This window comes from Miniopterus schreibersii, assembly GCF_964146895.1.
Source record: "Miniopterus schreibersii genome assembly, chromosome: 6".
NCBI lineage: Eukaryota > Metazoa > Chordata > Mammalia > Chiroptera > Miniopteridae > Miniopterus > Miniopterus schreibersii.
Genome location: NC_138107.1, coordinates 74,469,530 through 74,489,365, shown reverse-complemented (window position 1 = coordinate 74,489,365; position 19,836 = coordinate 74,469,530). Strand labels below are relative to the sequence as shown.

Below are 19,836 nucleotides of genomic sequence, written 5' to 3'. Positions count from 1 at the left end.
AGATACCTCTCCAAACCTAGAGCTCCAAGGAAGCCCTTGGACAACTCTTTCCAGAGAAATTGGATAATCTCAGCAAGGGAGGGATGGGAACTACTGTTCTATCTACGTGTCCAGGGGGAATTGGGATTTTGTTTTTGCGGGTGGGTTGTGGCTAGGCAGAGTCAGAGCCTGCTGGGAAGCAGACTGGGGCATGTGGAGAGGGAGAGCCTGAGAGGAGAGAAAAGGGGCCAGTCAGTGGAGCACAAATGAGACCAACAGCAAAGGTGGAAGGTTTAGCTTAAGACAAAGTCTAGGCATGAATTTCCTATAGACAAGAGAAGAAAAATCTCAAAAGAAATGTTGACATAAGGGATATTTTGTAATCAGTGCCAGCCACATCATTAAAATAACTAATTCACTGCCATAAGAACTACTCTCTGGATTGATCAATTCAGGCTGAAAAATGTTTTCATTTACGAACTATGGAAGAGGAAGGAAAATGGGATACCTGGACTTGAGTGGTACAAAATTGATTTTTTTACTGAACATGTTTCAGATTCCAACTAAATCTTGATAATCAGATAAATGCTTCTCTTATTTAAAATGGGATTTATTGCGTAAGAGATGCCTGTTTTATATAGGACTGTAGAGGACGTGTTAGAAATATTTACCTCATACCAGTGGGGGCTAGTACTGTGGACACTCATCTGGCGGCCTCGAAGGGGCTCTGCAGCTGGTGATGGTAACTGAGCTAAAAAAGAAACTTAGTGTCTTTTTGGCAAGCATAAAATGCAAAAAAACCATTAAGTAGGCAACGCAAGCAGATACCTTTGGAAAATATTTGCCCAGGAGTTTAAAATTTATAAAAATTCCAGAACCAGAAACCTAGCTTGTTTTCTATAAAAAATTACGGTCTACAAGGTACGTCTGAGGTGATAACTGTGTTGACTGCACGCACGGTGTGCAAGAGCACCTCCGGGCAGTCCTGGCCCATCTCCACAGCTATCTGCAAGTGGGCGTAGTGCTTAAAAGCATGGACCAAGGAGTCAGCCTGCCTGGGCTCCCACCAGCCTCTGTCCTTAGTTTCATCTGGGGCAAGTGACCTAACATCTCTGTGCCTCAGTGTCCTCATCTGTAAACTAGAGACAATACAATGTGGCACACAGCGGTGTTCTGAGGGTTGAATGTGGTAATTCAGCCAAAGCACTTGGGATGGTACACCTAGAAGGCAATTCATAGCGTTAGCCACGGAAACCATTAACTGTAGGTATGTTAGTCCATTGTATCCAGGTTAGGGAGATCAATTGTAAGAGACATTATGTAATGTTGGGGTTAAAGGGACCTTGAGCATTCCTCCGGCCCCATCTTCTCATCCACTGGATGTTCAGATCTCCTATCTAAGTGATCCCATGGCTCCCGTTTAAACCACACAGCGATGGGAACTGGAAGGACTGTCATTCAGGGGCAGCTCTAACTGTTGGGAAGTTCCTGAGCTCCAACCTGCTTTTCTCTTCCACTCGGACAACCTGCTTTTCTCTTCACCCTCCAGGAGCCCCGGGCAAAGCTAATGTCCTTCCCCACGACAGGCTCCTAGGGATCTGAATGTGACGTCATCTTCTCCAGGACGAGCATTGTCCAAAACAGGTGAAAATGTCAACCTCCTTGATTTTGTGGCAACCCACTCTTATTAGTCATTTTTATAGGACCTCCAGAAAGACTACATGAAATAACTTAAAAGTTAAAGTGAGTTTTAAAATTATATGTTTGTATACATTTGTTCAGGAAAAATACAAACTTTACTGAATATCAAAATAGGATAGGAAGTCCCTAAATCTTTGTCACAATATACGATCAGTACTTTTGGGGACTGTGCGAGTTTGGGCAGATGGGGAGGACTCAGACTATAATAGCAGCTTGATCTGTGTTCCAACCCTAACTGCACCTCTCCAGGCCTGCCTGCCTAGTAGTCCCACACAAGGTAAGTAAATCTTTAACATTTTTATTGATACTACCTGGAGGGGATAACATCCAACTGACACAAATCCAAGTAGAAAACGGCAACATGATTGTGATACAGTGAAGGGGAGGCATCATGACACCTGCCTGGAGCCTCACAGAGCTAAAGACCACCAGGGTTGCGACCCATTTACGTGTGTGTAGAATATCGCCCCGTTATCTGCGTATCTCGATAAAGCTTCAAGCATTGAAAAGGCACGTTGGGAATAAGCTCGAGTCATGTCAGTACTCTCAGGTGGAAGATGCTAGACATACGCTTTACTTATAGGTGCCCCGACACGTGTGTTACAGCTTAGCCCCTGGCGATGCTACTTCTCTCCGTCTCCTTCCTTTCCTCTGGAGGGTTCATGTTTCTGAATCAGCCACACTTCATTATTTCTATTGAGCAAATTGAAAGGGCTGTTGTAGCCTGCAGTGTAGTAAACCTTTTCATCGAAAATTTTTCCTTCTTCCCTCAAAACGCTCGCTAATGTCAAAAGCTGTTCTTGATTCTTTTGGGCACTAGAGAATCCATCGAAAGACCTACAAGGGAGAACAGAAATAACCGGGAATGATTTTAATACCGACGCCAATGTCAGCCTGAAAAGAAGAGCAGGAGCTGGTACAATGAAGCTGGATAAAGCGGTGTCAAAGCTCCACCCCTCGGCCCCTGAAACCAGCGTTCCCTTCCTCTGGTTCCCCGCCTCAGTGTGACCTCAGCACGCCAAGGACAGCTAGGAGGAGGCATGCGGCCTGTCTGCTGGCAGGTGGATTTGGAAGTCACACCATCTCGTCCTCTAACTCTGTGCTTCTCAAACTTTAACGTGCACACGACTCTTGCTAACATGCAGATTCAGGAGGTCCGGGGTGGGGCCCGAGAGTCTGTATTTCTAACAAGCTCCCAAGAATACTGATGCTGCTGGTCAGGGGACCACGCCAAAACCCGCATAGAAGCCTCCCTTCCAGACTTTGAATTTTCTCGAACATTTCCCCTTTCTTCATCCCCTTGGGCAAAGGGTAGGCACTGATGGATGGATGAATATAATATAGTTTTGACCCAATGAATTTATAGTCTAAAGCAAGGGACAAACATTTTCGCAGCTCTCTCTATAGAGCCTGAGAAGAGATTTAACAGACAGGACCAACTGTCTGTTAGTGCTTGGGAACACTGAGTATATGATTAAATCAAGATCAGGGCTGTGATCTGAGTTGGGTCTGGAATGGAGGATGTTTTTGCTGGGCAGAGAGAGGGGAGGGGTAAGAAAAAGAACAGAAGTCCCAAACTGCAAAGCTTTTTCATAGTGAGGCACCAAGTGAGCTCAGGAGGGTGAGGCCAAGCCAGAAGGAACCTTGTATACCAGCATCCTAAGGCCTTTGGAGATTCCTCTCAAAATATCTCTAAGGGATGTTGGGCAGAAAAGTAACTTGGTCAAAGCTGGGTGAGATACATGGGGGGTTTGGGGAGGGGGAAGAAAAGACAGCCAAAAGATTTAAATTTGAAGGAGGGGAATAAAAATTTAAGCATAGATTTTAAAGTATAGAAACAGAAATATCCTGAGATTAAATCATGAGAGGACACACACTTAGCTGAGTTGCTGACATGCAAACATGATGAATTTGATTTTGAAGGTTAAGAATAGGAAACTCAGAGAACCAAATATATCCCTAATATGCCTTCTTTAGCATAAGTTCTATTATCAATGTGCCAGTGGGAAGGCTCAGTCCTACCCTTCTTCAGATAAGGCGTAAACTCTCAAAGGTACCAACCAAACCGTGTCTATTTTATTCTGCAGTGTCCGTCAGGCACCTGGAACCCCTCCTGGCATAGTCTCATTTAAATCCTTGTTGAATAAGTCCTAGAATCTATGTGCACACATATATATGAAACATTGAAGATAAACTGATAAAACTGTTATATAATAATCAGCATGTTGACTGATAATTATAATTCTGAACCAAGTGTTAAGGAAGATTTTGTCTCCTAAATTATTATTGATTTCCTTAATAACAGCCAACTGTTGGTATGTTCTGCCTAAAGGAAATTTGTTTCCAGATCCTACTTCTTCCTTGAAATCAAATCTTGAGGGCCCTAATTAGAAATCACCTTCTGTTCTCTGAATACATACTGTTCTACAATGATCTATCCATGCTCTACTCATTACACAAACACATCGAGCCTCCCCCCACACACCTGCCTTGCTTGGAGCTGAAAGATATGGACAGAGTAATACGCTGCTGTGTTCTTATCATCTATAAATAGGTCACTGTAATTTAGAATAACAGAAGGACAGAGTGGTTGGCTGATTAGAGAAACCGAGGAAGTTATCCCAGACCAGGTGCCATTCTAAGTCCTAGGGGATGAATGTGGGCTCTTCAGGGAAAGAAGCAGCTGGAACTAGTAGTAATCTCATGTTCTAAGTATCTTATGTACATTCATTCATTTAATCATGGCAACCCTCTGAAACAAGTAGGTACTATGATTATACACATTTTCCAAATGTAGAGATTCTGGCAAGGAAAGTCTCGTAACTTGCCTGATGTCAAAGGTAAAGAGATGGGGAAGGGCATGGCCTGCTCAGGAAAGAGGGGAAAGTCTACGGAACACAGCTAGTGGGGGAGAGGGGATCGCCACGATACAGAAGGCATGCAGAATGTGAATGAACAACCCGAACTAACCCTGAAACAAGAAGAAACCAACAAAGATTTTTCTTTTTCTAAATATCTTTATTGATTTCAGGGAGAGGAAGGGAGAGCTAGAGAGAGAGACAGAAACATCAATGATGAGAGTCATTGATGTTTGGGTGAGATACATGGGGGGTTTGGGGATGGGAAAGAAAAGAGCCAAAAGATTTAAATTAAAAGAGGGGGAAAGAATAAAAACTTAAGCATAGGTTTTAAAGTATAGAAACAGAAATATACTGCCTCCTGCAAGCCCCCTAATTGGGATCGAGCCTGCAGCCTGGGCATGTGCCCTGGCCGGGACCTGAACTGCGATCTCCCGGGTCCTAGGTCGCTGCTCAGCAGCTGAGCCACACCGGCCGGGCACCAACGAAGATTTTTAAATGGAGTAACAGGTTGGAGCTTTGATTGCCACTGCTGTAAGAAAAGCACTGTCCGTGTAAAATGGGAATTGGGGAAAGGCTATTTTTAGAGCTGTTGAGTTTGACCCCGACCCCTACCCGACATGGAAATGTCTGACAAGTAGGGAACTTGGGTGGAGACCCTAAGTTTGAGAGTCGTTAGACAAGGTGTTTGAGGCATTATGAACGGATCAGCTAGAGCAAGTCTGCTCTGACGGGAGGGTCAATAACAGGCATCGACAGTGATTCTCGGGGTGACGAGCGTTCAGGGAGGAGAGGAATGACGAGCGCGACACGCTGAGGGTTATAGGATGGACAAGTATCGGGACAGTGGTCCACATGCAAAGGCTGCAGGGGTCCCTGAAAAGGGACTGTTACGTAACACACGTAAGGGCACTGTGGAAGTGGCGGGAGCAGTTCCGCGGAGGAGGCGTGGGCTGTAACGGGCTGTGGTGGCTGCAGGAGGTCGTGGGAGCTGAGGAAGCGGAGACACAGACATTCTTCTAACAGGTCGGTGGTGATGAGAGGGAGTAATAAAGGGACCCCAGTATGAGACTATTGTCATGTACTGTGTGTGTTCTTTAAAATTCAACAGAGAATTTAATATAAGGAATGAGTGTGACAGGTATTAGAAGTCTGAAAAAGTAAAAAGAAATCCGTAAACTAACAGAGGGAATAACCTCAGGAAGCAGCAGCCATCCCTTGTGCTGGGGAACAAAAGGATAGAGTTTGGGGTTATCAGGACCTAGAAGTTGGGAGTTAAGGTATTTTTGTTCAGGCTTAACTAGATGGCAGGTAAGGGCAATCTTATGCTTATAATTTGCATTGTGTCTGATTTGTGGAAGGTATGCAATAGACTGCATTAAATGAATTGATTATATCTTGCAACAGATCCCTGGTAACATATAAAACTAAGCCAGTGGGAAAACACCACAAAAATGCATTAGACCTGTTTTTATGGAAGGGTGAAAAGGCTACTGAAATTGCATCAGAGCTAAACGGAGTGCAGGCCGGTGAAACTAGCAGTCAGCAGGGCTATAAATTACCTACCACTTACCGTACAAACACAGTCATTTCGGCTCTGTCTTCAATGAAGACATCTGACTCTGAAGGCCTTGGCGGATCAGATTGCTGCTCAGAGGGGATATACAGGGAAATGGTAATGGTAGACTCACTAAACGGGCCTGCACCCGGCTCCACGTAGCTCATCACTGGAGCTGTCATCTTTATTTTCATCTCTGTGCCATAAAAATATATATTTAAATACAAAGGAGACCGTGAAAGCAAACGTAAAGTATTTATCACTACTTTTTTGAACTTCAACTATTACTTTGTGATCTGAGTTTCTTGATTCACTTTATGCTACTGACATAAATAGAGAGGCAAAAGCAGTTTTACAGTTGTGAATATGCAAAACTCTTTATTCTTGTATTATTTATTAATTATTGTATTATTTTCCATACAAACAACTGCAAACCTACTTTTGCCCCACCCTGTATTTACCTTTAAGACAATTTCCATCTTTAAAAAATAAGGCGACCCTGGCCAGTGTGGCTCCGTGGCTGAGTGTGACCCATGAACCAGGAGGTCAACAGTTCTGTTCCTGATCAGGGCACATGCCTGGGTTGCCGGCTCAGTCCCCAATAGGGGACGTGCAGGAGGCAGCTGACTGATGTTTCTCTCTCATCTCTCTCATCGATGTTTCTCTTTCTCTCCCTCTCCCTCCCTCCCTCTGAAATCAATAAAAACATGTTTTTTAAATGACTCAATTATCCACTACCCACATTAAACACTTTCTGTACTACTATTTTTGGTTACTGAATTCTAAAGTTTTCGGGATAGCAAGGAAGATGATGGAGATCACATAGTCCATCCATTCTTTATTTTCACAATTTAGAAACTGAAGTGCCACTGGCCAAGTGACCTACTAGAATATAAATAGCGTCAGAGCCAGAACCAGAAGCTATGTCTTGAGACTCTGGATCTTGTGTTCTTTCTGCCTTCATGCCTCCCTGCTCTCTCTCACCCCACCAGTCACCAAATGACCTCGAAGCATCAGCCATGAAAGGACTTACGGCTAGTTACAGAGACCCAACTCACCCAGCAGAAACACAGTCAAGGAACAGAGGTTGGAAAACTGTAAGTCTTTGTTGATCTGGTTATTTTTCTATTCTAAAGGATATTTCTTTCGTAAACTAAAACCTGAGAATAAGCCAGGGGACTCAACCACGATATTTAACTACAGGGTAAAGTGCCTTCACCTTTCTCGTTTTTGCCTTGAACGTAGCTGCTGAGCCTGGTAAAGCCAGTCTGGACCGCAGAATCCCAGTCCATTGACTCCACCGAGGTGCTGACCCACTTGGCTGGTCCATAGTGTCGGATCTCATAACTTTCCGGCTAAAATGGGAGAGAAGTGATTCCAAGAAGGCAGGCCGGGGATGCAACAGCACAGGGCCTTGATTTGGGTCCTGTCTAGGGCTGCGCTCCTCTTGGGTCCAGCCCCAGGTTCTGGTCCTGAGGGCCGGGCGCGCCCATCCTGGGATTCTGGACTTTTCCAGCCCGGGGTGGGGGTGGGGAGGGGGGATGGGGAGCCAGCCCAATTCACTTTACGGGCATCTGTTCCGTCCCCTCGGCCCGCAGGGGCGCCCGCGGGCACTGGGCTGAGATCGATTCCTTCCCCCACCCCCACCCCCGCAAAGAAAAGAGGCTGAGATGTGGCCAGTACCTGGGGTTATGACTAAGCGGCAGGAATGGAGCTAGGGGCTCAGGCCATTTTAAAATGGTACTTTTTCCTTAAATATGTGGGCTCTGCCGGCCTCCCCACAAATCAGCCCGAAGACCGCCTCCCCCGCCCGCGCCCCGGGAGGCTCCCACCTGGGCGCCCGCGTCCTCCGGGGCCGTCCAGCTCGGGGTCTCCAGCGCTCGGTCCGCCGCGCCCCCGGCCGCCCCGCGCTCGGGCTGCAGCCCCTCGGCCATGGGCGCGCCGACCTTGCGGGAGAGAGCCCAGCGCGCCGGCTGCCCCGGTCCCGAGTCCCCGCCCCGCGCCGCCCGGCCCGCCCCGCGCCCGCCCCGCCCCCGCCCCGCGCCCGCCCCGCCCCGCGCCCGCCGGCGGCCCCGGGCGCGCGTCCCTCCCCCTGCAGCGCGGGAGGCCCGAGTCCGCCGGACGCCGAGGCGGGAACGGGCACTGCGGCCCCGAGGGACCCGGGTTCCCACCCCTGGCTGCGGCAGCCCGGGCCGCGCCCCCTGCGGGGCCCCCCTCGAGGGGTGAGGGCTGGAGACCGGATTGCGGGGCCCCGTTGGGTTCGGCTTTCTCGGGAGGCCCCTGCCGCCCTCCCGGAGCCAGCGGGGTGGGGGTTTGGAGGACAAACAGCCGACTGGCGGGGTTTCTGGTGTAACCGGTTCGGGAACCTCTCCCGCCCCGCAGTGGGAGCCGGTTCTGCTGACGGTTCTCCTCCTGGGAGGGGCTGAGCGCGGGCCTGCGCCTCGTGGGTGCGCCCGATGGGAGGGGAAGGGCGCCTCTTCCCCTGGTGGGGGTGGCCGCGCGCCTGCGACCCTGAACGCGGCTGTCTGCCCGCCGCCCTGTGGGCCGAGGGCTCCAAGCGAGGTTTGGATCCTGGGTGCGTGGCTTTGGGCCTAGAAGACGCCTAGTGCCCCTCCCGGGAGGAAGTGGGGGGACCACAGCCTAGCTTGGAGAGAACCTTGAACTGCCCTCTCCAAGGACCCCCAAACCTCTGAGTCCTCCCCCCAGGTCTAAGAGGCTGGGGGAGGGGAGTGGAAGGGGAAGGGAAGATGGTTGAGGGGAGGGTGGGGAAGGGTGGGGACATCTGCTAGACCCTAGAGCCTTTTAAATTTCTTGGCTAGATTTTTTCTTTACTTTTTCTAAGAGATTTATTGGGATATAATTCACATACCATATAGTTCATCCATTTAATGTGTGCCATTCAGTGGTGTTTAGTATGTAAACAATTGTGTAACAATCACCACAACTTTAGAAAGTTGCCGTCACCCCCCCTAAAAAAGAAACCCCATACCCTTAAGCCATCACTCCCCAACTCCTCAGCCCCAGCTCTAGGCAACTAACCTGCCCTCTGTCTCTGTGCTTTGCTTATTCTGGACATTTCATAGAAATGGAATCACAATACGTGATCTTTTGTGACTGGCTTCTTTCACTTAGTGTAATGTTTTCAAGAGTCATCCATGTTGTAGCATGTATGAGTACATACTTCATTCCTTTTTATTGCTGAATAATATTCCATTGTATGTTCCTAGTATTTTTTAAGCAATTGATGTCCTCTCTTTCCCTTCCCCTTCCCTGCCCAAGCAAGTGTGCAGTGGCCTGCGGACCCATGACACTTTCTAGGGGTTTATATCAAATATATTATTATGCAGAGCTAACTTTGAATTATTTAGCAAAGGCTGAATAATGAATTTTGACATTTATCTAAAAATCGCCTGTTTAATTTAAGTAACAGATGTGATCCGTTGCTTAGTAGACTGCAAAACTGAGACTATAATTTTACTTTACAGAGTTTTTTAAGGGGAAAAAGGAAGCAAATTACATTTTTCTTTAAGAAATCTATTTTTCTTTTCATCTGTAGAGTTCCTTTTATAGTTATCGATGCCTTTTGGGGGGCTTTTTACTTATAGAAACACTGAGTCTAAATTTGGAGACATTCGTTTTGTAAAGTGTGGAATATACAATTAATGAAGATAACAGCAGGCGACTAAGCTGAATTATCTATATTTACAAGGTGATAATTAGTCAGATAAAAGAACAGAAGGAAGGAAAAAAGGATTTATTTCAAAATAATAGGATTGGAGTTAGAACAAATTTAATGAAATTCAGAAGGCTCAAGTTTTATACCCATATGTCAAAACAGTCTAGCTAGTTTTCTTGTTAATCAATTATGGTAAACTTATTCTTTCTATTAGCTCCTATTTAATCAGTGTTTACATGACACTAGGAAGAAGCTATTTTATGTAAGCTTTACAGTGCAGGTGACAGTGCAGTGTGGCACTTATCACCAGGTGCTGGAGAGCCCTGCAGCAGTAACTGCAGTGATTCTCATTATTTGCAGCAGCTACGCTCTATAAAGTCACCATGAACATTGAATTCATGAATATTGAACCCTTGCTTTGAATTAGTGAATAGAACCCTTGCTTCTAGAGGAAATACAGAGCTAGTGTTCCTGCAAGCCTCAACATTTTGATCTATAGATCTATACATAAGCTTGTGTTATTCCTGTTGTTGTATAAAGATACCTTATTTAACCCTTTGCGGTCGTTTGTCTGCTCTCAGCCACCAAAGCTTTTTTACCGTTCGGGTCGTATGTCTGCTCTCAGCCACCACAGCAAGGAACCGTACGAATCTTAACTCTGTTCATTCATGTATCAGTTCATAATTTCTCTGAAAGCTCTTAATTCCGACGAGTACGACACCCATGTCCAAATTTAATACGACCGCAAAGGGTTAATATAGAACTGCCATTTGACCCAGTGATCTCACTTCTAGGAATATATCCTAAGAAACCAGAAACACCAATCAGAAAGAACTTACGCGCCCCTATGTTTATAGCAGCGCAGTTTACAATAGCTAAGATCTGGAAACAGCCCAACTGCCCATCAGTAGATGAGTGGATAGAAAAGCTGTGGCACATTTAAACCGTGGAATACTAGGCAGCTGTAAAAAAAAGAAGGAAATCTTACCCTTTGAGACAACATGGAGGGACCTGGAGAGTATCATGCTAAGCTAAATAAGCCAGTCAGAGAAAGACAAGTATCACATGATCTCACTTATATGTGGAATCTAATGAACAAAACAAACTGACCAACAAAATAGATCCAGAGACTTGGAAGCACGAAACAGATTGACCAATCTCAGAGGGAAGTTGGGGGTGGGGGAGTGGGTGGGGGGAGATTAACCAAAGAACTTATATGCATAAATGCATAACCCACAGACACAGACAATAGTGTGGGGAAGGCCTGGGGGTGGGGCGGATGAGGGGTGGAGGGAATCAACAGGGGGAAAGAGGGACATCTGTAATACTTTCAACAATAAAGATAAATTTAAAAAATTTAAAGATACCTTATTTAATATACATTTTTGAATCATTAACACTGAGCTCACAACCAGCAACACTATCACTCACGCCTTCATAAAGCTTATTGGACACACATAACTCCTCGCAAAGGCACACCAGCCTTCCTGTGCCTAGGTACGCTAGACAGCGCTTCAGCACTATACCTGGAGCCATTTAGAACAGCAAAATCACCCAGAAAAAGCACAAAAATCCCCAAAACATGGCACTACATAGATTTAGAAAAGGACACCTTTTTTACTGTATGAAAGCTGAAACCAGAAGGCGGAGCTTTGCTTTGTTAAACCTCAGCTGGGAGTATGTGCACCCAGTGGCCACATCTTTCAATCCTCTACGCATGCACAGGTCCACCAGCGATCGAGAGGGTGCTGTGAGGATTGCTTTTGGAGCTACAAATACACATGAGCAAGTTGGTGAATTTTCAAATACAAAATCTATGAATAATGAGAGTTGGCTGCCAATGTTTCCTACAGGAAGTTACATAAGTCGCTTCCATCCATATTTCATTGACCAAAGCAGATCATAGGGCCTTGCAGGTGGGAAAGGGCAGCAATCACGCTGGGTTCTCAAAGAACTCAAATAATCGATGCAAACACCAATGTTTAACACTGGTATTTTTAGTCATTAATTATTTGATATTTGTGGTAGATTTTATTTCCCGAAGGTAGTTACAACATTATCTCCTGTGCAACATGCTGTTCTTACAATGTGACTTCAACACACCTTCCACTGAGAGGTGAAGATCTGTGCGACCTTTCCTTGAAACTCGCCAGGTTTGTGACTACAGTAGAAGTCACACTGCGTGAGTTCCGAGGCTAGATCAGTAAAGGCTTCCATCTAGTTCTTTTTGGGACACTTACTCTTAAAAATCCAATAACCACGCTGAGAGTTAGCCCAAGCAGCTCCATGGAGAACACGTGTGGGTTCCTAGCTGCGGGCCTGGCTGACAGCTGCATCAGCCCCACCACGTGCGTGACCAGGGGTTCAGACGACTCCAGCCCTCCACCACTGAGTCACCTTTGGAAATCCTCATTTCTTCCAACCTGGGGCCCCAAAGGTCACGGAGCAGACACAAGCTATCCCCACAGAAGTCACAGAATCTGTGGGCATAATAAAATGTTTATTACTTTAATGCCACTAACTTTGGGATGATTCGTTTTTCAGCAATAATAACTAGGACAGTATCTTCTATGTATAGTGCTGTTGTAGGCGCTGGTGTGGGTTAGCAATGAATAACATTTGGTTCTGGTCTTCACATATTTTTCTATCAAATCATTGTTCACTCTGGGGCTGTTCTTAGACCAACAATGTAATTAACAATTTGGTCTTTTTATTGTTACCACTGTCTCAGATATGATAACTGTAAAGTTGGTAACAACTTGGTATTCTAACAGGAAATGTAATCTTTCCTCTTTTTTTCTTTTTTCAAATCCTCATTAGAGGATATTTTTTCCATTGCTTTTCAGAGAGAGTGGGAGGGAGAGAGGGAGAGAGAAACATCGATGTGAGAGAGACACATCGATCAGTTGCCTCCTGCATGCACCCCAACCAGGGCTGGAGATGGAGCCTACACTGAAGCACATGCCCTTGGCCGAAATTGAACCCAGGACCCTTCAATCCTCGGGCCAATGCTCTAACCACTGAGTAAAACCAGCTAGGGCAACAAACGTAATCTTTTCTTAGCCTGGTTTCTCCTTTAGTTTTTTGTTTGTTTGTTTTTAAATAAGAATTATGATACTCATCCATTATTGAGACACAAAACAACCCACGAAGTCCCTTTTATGCTAAGCATTTTGCTCAGTGCCTGACACATAATTGCTTGATAAATGTTGAATGATACCGGTCAGAATTTAACAGACACATAGATGCGGCTGAGTGTTTTTAGGAGCACTTGTGAACCACCTTTCTCATGGGCCACAGAAAATGAAGAGACATTTATTGAATGCAGGGTTGAGGATAGGAAAGCTAAGGTCTAAAGCTGGAAATGTCTTTAAAAATTAAAAAGTCTAATCAATATAAGGCTTGATATAACTTCTGAGACTGCAGTGTGTGTTTATAAAAAGGGAGAGGCCGTTCATACGACTTTAAAAGGTTCATGCTTTTGAAGTAAAAGGAGACAAACCAACACCGCACAACTAGACGGCTCACATTCTCAAAAGCTCTGAAAAGAAACTAAATCCTTAATGCAGCTAAGAGCAAATGTTTCTAATAGGCCACTCGATTAAGGACCATTTCCTACAAACTTAGGGCAGCTAAGATGTTCCCTTAAGCTTTTATATATATGGGGCTTTTGCTGTTGCCATAGGTCATTGCATTATTTCTTGATTAGGACAAATTAAAGAATTGGTAGGAATTGGACTTGACCATCTAATGACTTTTTTGGAACAGAGGTGCTACAGTGTTTCATTCCTCCCACTTCTAGAAAGTGGAGCAACTCTGCCCCCATCTTTTATTCATTTTCACTCAAATAGGTTCTATTTTGCTTCAGTCCTCAAAGGTACTATTATTTCTATCAGATTACATTTAAAAAGAAATGTATCCTATATTAGATTATTTTATTTTCCGAAAACTGTACCACATTGTATATCTAGCATAAAAATGTTCACATCAGAAACGATTTAAAAAGCCACCGTTTTTTTTGTTCATTTTAAACCATCGAAGGGCTATCTAGTTTTGCCTTTTGTACTGTGAAAAAAGTAAAAAATATTTTCCCCCAAAAGTTATATCACAGAATAAGAGTTTAAGGGCTACACATGTCACCCTCTTGCCGCTTTCCCAGCTTCCTGGGTATTCTGATCGGTCTCCCAAGTGGTGCGGCCCACCTCTCCCTCCCCAGGTGACAATCACAAAGGGCGATTTGTATCCCGTCCAAAGTCAGCTGCCTTCATCCTGCTGAGGCCTGACCCCCAGCCGGGAGCATGGACTGAAATTCCACATTTGCGGCTTTCTTGGGAGAACGTCTGGTACAGTGGAGGGTGCTGCAGCTCAGGACGGAGAGGCCAGGCTTCTGGCCTCTGGGGTACTGAGCATCGGACATCACGCAGCCTCTCTGAGCTCCAGCTCTGACACCTGCGGAGCAAGAGTTCGAGCGAGGTGATTCTGAGGTCAGAGCTAATCATTGTTTCTCATGGGATCTAAAATTTTGACCTTTACTTTCCAATGTTAAAGTGATTTCTGCTCTGTTACTGCTGCTTGGTGAAGGCCACACGTTCAGTCACAGGGTCCCCGAAGGCGATGTGTTAGGGACAACCCCGATGTCCCAGAGCCACCCGCTCCCACCCCGCTAGGCCGAACCCTTCGCCCATCCTGGGAAGCAAGAGCGACTCTAAGAGACGATTTTGAAGAGCTTTATTCTTTTTTGAACTAAAACGTATGCAAGTGTCTGTACTTTCCTTATTAATATTGAAACATTTCACCATTATTTCCGACACAGTTGACCACTGTGTTTTTCCCTCCTGCTAGAACTCTCTGGCCATCCCGAAACCCTCACACGAGTGAAACCATGAGGCCCTGCAACACCTGGGTAGGAAGAAAGGTCTTACTTGGTGGCAAAAGCAGGTACCTTGGGCTGATCAGCATTTTTCGGTTCTTTCTCTTCAGAGCTAGTTCTCACGCTCACTAGTGATTCTAATTCTTTTTCTCAGCTCACATAGAACTTTCCTTCCCCCCCGCCCCCTCCGGAATGTTAAACATTTTAGAAGAGCCCAGTCATCTTCAGAACAACCTGGGGCAGTTTTTCCGTAAGGAGCTGGAAGACAGGTTAACTAGCCTGATGCTGGCCCAGCCTCTCCGGGCCTGGGGTCCGGTCCGTGCGGGAGCCGCCGGCCCGGGGTCCCGTCGGTGCGGGAGCGGCCGGCGAGTGGCAGCCTCTGGCCCCGCTGCCCTGCCTTCTCCGCCTCCCGCGGGCTCCTTTAGGGCTGAGCGCAGTGTTTTAAATGGTCCCCACGAGCGGTGTAGGCTGGCTCCTCGGGCCCGGGCGGCCCCTCTTCATACCGGAGGCCCGCATCCCGGGCGCCTTCCCCAGGGGGGCTCCTGGTGGCCTCTTCGTAGGAGGGCGGCGGGCAGCGGGAGGGGGGCGCGGCGTCGGTGGGCAGGGGCGAGTAGGGGAAGGCCGGCTCCCCGCCCCAGGGCACGGCGGGCCGCACGCCGGGCTCCTCTCCCGCGGGCCCCGGCCGGTGCTCCGCCAGGTCGATGCTGAAAACCTGGCCCCGGGGCCGGGGGGCCCTGCAGAGGCGCCGCAGGAAGAGCAGCAGGAAGGCCAGGAACAGCGCCACGGTGGCGGGAAGCAGGACGCACAGGAAGGGCTCCGCGTCCTCCCCCGAGGAGCTCGCCCTCTGGGTGCCCTGGAGGGGGGAGGGGGGAGGGGGGAGGGGGGAAGCCGAGTGAGCAGGTGCCGCAGAAGCCCCCTGCCTTTCCCCCGTCTTTCATTCTTATCGGTCCCCACGCCCTCTGAGCGTCACTTGCTCATCCATGTGTGCCAAGGAGCGTGAGCCCACATGGAACAGGGGAGCTGACCAGATAAAGTAGGAATTTAGGGTGCCCACGGTACTCACCGCGGGCACCCTACGCTATTTCCGCCGAAAGAGAAATATTCGAATACATTTCAGGTGGTAGGGCCACCACTCATTTTTTGAATAACTTACTATTTATGCATTTTCTTTAGAACTAGACCAGGAATGCTTTATTGCCACCAAATAATCATATGGAACTCAATTTCTTTAATTGTGGAGCAAAATCTGGTATTGTGTTCATATCCCATGTAAATAACACTTCAAAATTGGATTTGATAGCTGATTCTTATGACAGATTTTTAAACGTCTTCAACTTGCTCTTGCAGTATTTGTAGGATACATATGAAAAAGTTTGAACTCTTCAAGGAAAAAGAAATTGGACATACGTTCTTAAGCAGCCTACAAGATGTTGATTTTGTAGTGTTAGCTCAGAAGATGATGATGGATCCTGATGGAGTAAATACTGTAATAGGCATTAAATGATGCTCCAATGGCGAGGTAGAAAAGTAGTACAAAAATAAATAAATACTGTTCCAAATTGCATAGGTGTTGCTTTAAACAAAGCTACTAAGAAATAATGAAATATTATAAAGCTTCTCTATAATATAAAGCATATAGCAATGAATGTAAATGTTTATATCTACTACTAAGAGGAAAAGAAAAAATTAAAGCCTTATAATTATGTTTAAGACAAAACACTAAGCTCTTTACTTATTCAAAAAAATACCATAATAAAACTGAGAGCTAGGTTCTCTTGATTTTGGTGGAAAGGACCTTGTTTTTCTGGGCATGACCTCTTAAGAGACTGGCTTACTGACTGGATAATGCTGTTTGCTTCTTCAAGAATTTACAAGTGTATGTATTATTTTGACCAAAAATTAGGTGGTTTATTTAATATTTGTACTGCCAGATATTTTGTCTTTGGTAAGATACGAGTTAAGACATTTTAGTGTGAAGTGAATAAAAATTCGTTGGGAAGCAGAGTGCCATCTTTGGGGTTTGACGCTCTGGCTTTGAATTCCACTGTGCCTTCTAATACCTGTGTGACCACGGGCCATTCGCTTGTGCCCTCTGGGCCGGGGTTTTCTTCTCTATGACATGAAAATAACATGTTTTTTGAATGGGTTGGCATGAGAATTTAATGAGTCAATATGTGTAAAGTGCTTGGTGAATAATAGGTGTTTATATATTTATATCTTGGTGTTGTGAATAGTCAAATTAACTGGAAAGTTAAATACTAAAAATAACTTGAAGCCATCAAGAAATTTACTGATAAGGCTGAAAAATATAGTGAAGGGAAGATTTGGCATTCCTAAGTTTGTATTTTAATAGATAAATATTTTTAGGAAAAATATTTTAGCAACATGAATATTTTTATGTGAAAATAATATTTTTATGTGTGTGATTCTTATGTTTCTAAACTATGAATTCTTTCTGTTTCTCACACATAATCTAGTTTATTATCAGAACTATTCGCTTAAAATCTGTTGTGATGTAATAAGAGACTTTGATTACAGAAGCCGTAAAAGTAGATGGACTCATAAATAACTTGCCACAATTATTAAAAAATCAAGTTGGAGTCAAAAAGCAACCTAACTATGTTTATTTTTTCCCTGTAGATGAATCGTTTAAAAATTTAAAGCTATTATCTCTTAGTGCTTAAAACAATCACTGTTCAGTCTTGATAAACATGGACCATTTTGCATGATTTCTCTTCATTCTCCATCGGTTTTATGGATGACGACAGTTTCTGAACAGCTGTGGACACCAGCATTTAAATACTCCATTACACCCTGTGAGTTCAATATACATAAAATATAAACATACTTAATGCTCTATTTGAAAGGTTTCATGTAATAAACCCTATTATCCACAGTTATGCTACTTTGGGTATTATCAATACTAGTTGCAAAAACCTGTGAGAGGGGAGATACCACAGTCCCCTCCTGTAATCAGCACTTCCATTGGTTAAATTTGTCCAAATACTGAGTGGCACTGCTTAATACAGCAGGTTATGACAATTTCTTGAGATAAAGAATCCTTGTTTTCCAGTTAAGAGATGCATAGAGCTATAGGACAAATTTATGGTACCCTTAATTTGCTTATTTACTGATATATGGGTTCAAATTGTTCTGATTTTTTTAAGTGCAGTATGGACGTCTTTACTCTTTTATTCCAATGTTCCAATTTGTTCACTTCCTTAAAAGTGTTTTCTTAACTTTCAATGTATCTCTGATGTGTATATTGACTCAAGGGCTTTGTTGTTCAGGGAATGCTTTAAAGAAATATCCAGTTGAAGTGTAACTGCTGAGAAATATATCATTATTTATACACGCGTAAGCGCTTTTCTGTAAAAGGTGGTTTTGCAGAACTTAAATACCAATCTGATCAGTGGATATTCCAGAAACCAAGCAAATAGGGTTGTTTCCCTTTTTCTTATGGGATAGCGGTATCACTCATTTCCCTGCTGATGGTAAAATTAATTCGGAGTTCTGAGGTTCCTACCAATATTTTTCCTTAATGCTACCTTCGATTGAGGCTTCTTTGGTCATTTCCCAGACAGAGCAAAGCAGCTGCTGCATTTCTGAGTCGAGACAGAACCTCCTTAACCCTCTGCTACCCTTTCAGAAGTACGATGCTTGGCTTCTGCCACCTCTTAGAAACAGTGGTCATTACACAGCCAGAGAGCCAAAGGGTGGTCCTTGTTTTTGTGCGTGTAGACATGGCTTGCTGAGCAAAGAACAGTTGCAAAAGCAAGGCATAACATGCCCTTGACCCCTGTGCAGGTGTCCTTGGACATGTTTGATGTCAGGTGTTCTTAGAACATATCTGTAGCAAGTTTTACTTGAATCTACCCCTGTCTAAAGAATACAACTTTCAAGTTACTTCCTTAGACCATGCCGATCAGTGAAACCGTATTTTTGTCAGCCCCATAATGCACAATGTTGCCACGAAGTTTAAGATGCTAAACGTTGTGGGCTTAGACACTGACATGCTCGGGGGAGAAAAGGCCGAAGTGGCCGGTACAGACCTGCAGCTGGGCTTCCTGGAGACGGAGGCTCGGCTCGCTCGTCTGCCACTCGTAGGTGCCCCTGCCCGCGTGGCCGAACTTCCGCCAGCTGCTGCCCAGCGGGCCGCGCATGGTGCCCGCCCGCAGCCCCGACTCGGCTGAGCGGCTGCCTGGCGGGGATCCAGCGCGGGTGTGCGCCCGCGGCTGCCGGTGAACTCGCTCCCTAGTGAGTGACAGCGGGAGAAGGACCAACCGGAGACCTCTCCGGGCTGATTGGATTTAAATTCAGCGCCTCTCGATTTGCTTCTGAGGCCTTTATCACTGAGGGTTGGCATCAAATATCAGATGCAGAATAGATTTCACACAGGAGTCCTCTGCGTTCCTGTCCTAGCGCAACGAATGGTCTCAGGAATAAAGAACTGTTTCTGTTTAGACGTAAATAAGCCCCTCTCCCTTCCCCTCCTACAGCCCTCTCCAGAGATACAGCTGAGCAAGAAAAACTACCCAAGCTGAATTTCCTTTCATTGTTTCTAGATAATATGTGCAGAGGGAAGGGGTATTTGGTAGAGAAGCAAGGCTCATTAATAACATTTTAGTGAATTATTTAGATGAAAGATGCTAATGATAAAGTTGTACAGAAGCCAGACAGATAATAGCTCAGACTGACTGGAATGTTTGCTGGTTTCATTTTTTTTAAAAAAATCAAATCACTGATACCTGAATAGTCTTCCTACTGATTGTCTTGTAAACTTTATGAAATTATTTCTATCAAGCTTAAAATAAGAAACTTTCCATTTGAAGGTTCGCCGAGGTGACTTTGGGATGTTTAATTCTACCTATTTGAAAAAATATTTAAGGCATGCTGGTTGGCTTCTCTTTCCTTTAGGAAAGTAAACCTAAGTTTCCAATCTTTACCCAAACTGTAACAATTCAGTGTTGCAGCCACCCACACCCTTATTTAGCATCAGCCATCCACGTGATTGTCCTGATGCTGCAATAATGTTTCTTAATTAGGATTCTCAGCCATTGTCCCATGGTGGTCTATGGGTAGGTTTTGGGTGTGGCGAACTCTGAACTTTGCAGATACGTCCAACTCTCTTGGAAGGATCCATAGTGTTCATCACTTTTTCAAAAATAGCTGCTCTCCTCTGATACAATTTGGC

The 19,836-nt window shown here is 45.2% G+C and overlaps 2 protein-coding genes across 2 annotated transcripts; both read right to left on the bottom strand.

Moving 5' to 3' along the window:
• Positions 1-1,962: 1,962 nt before the first annotated feature.
• On the bottom strand, positions 1,963-8,082 carry HEBP2 (heme binding protein 2). Its single transcript, XM_081141380.1, has 4 exons — positions 7,929-8,082; positions 7,316-7,451; positions 6,112-6,292; positions 1,963-2,517 (listed from the first exon to the last, which is right to left on the bottom strand). Exons 1-4 carry the CDS (start codon positions 8,028-8,030, stop codon positions 2,304-2,306), a joined length of 633 nt encoding a protein of 210 aa, XP_080997506.1. The 5' UTR covers positions 8,031-8,082; the 3' UTR covers positions 1,963-2,303.
• Positions 8,083-15,139: 7,057 nt separating this feature from the next.
• Positions 15,140-18,805, bottom strand: SMIM28 (small integral membrane protein 28; the record flags this gene model as incomplete). The annotated part of the gene is given in 3 exon segments (XM_081140423.1): positions 15,140-15,162; positions 15,165-15,495; positions 18,695-18,805. Coding segments are annotated over 3 exon segments (465 nt in total).
• Between the last annotated feature and the right edge of the window lie 1,031 nt (positions 18,806-19,836).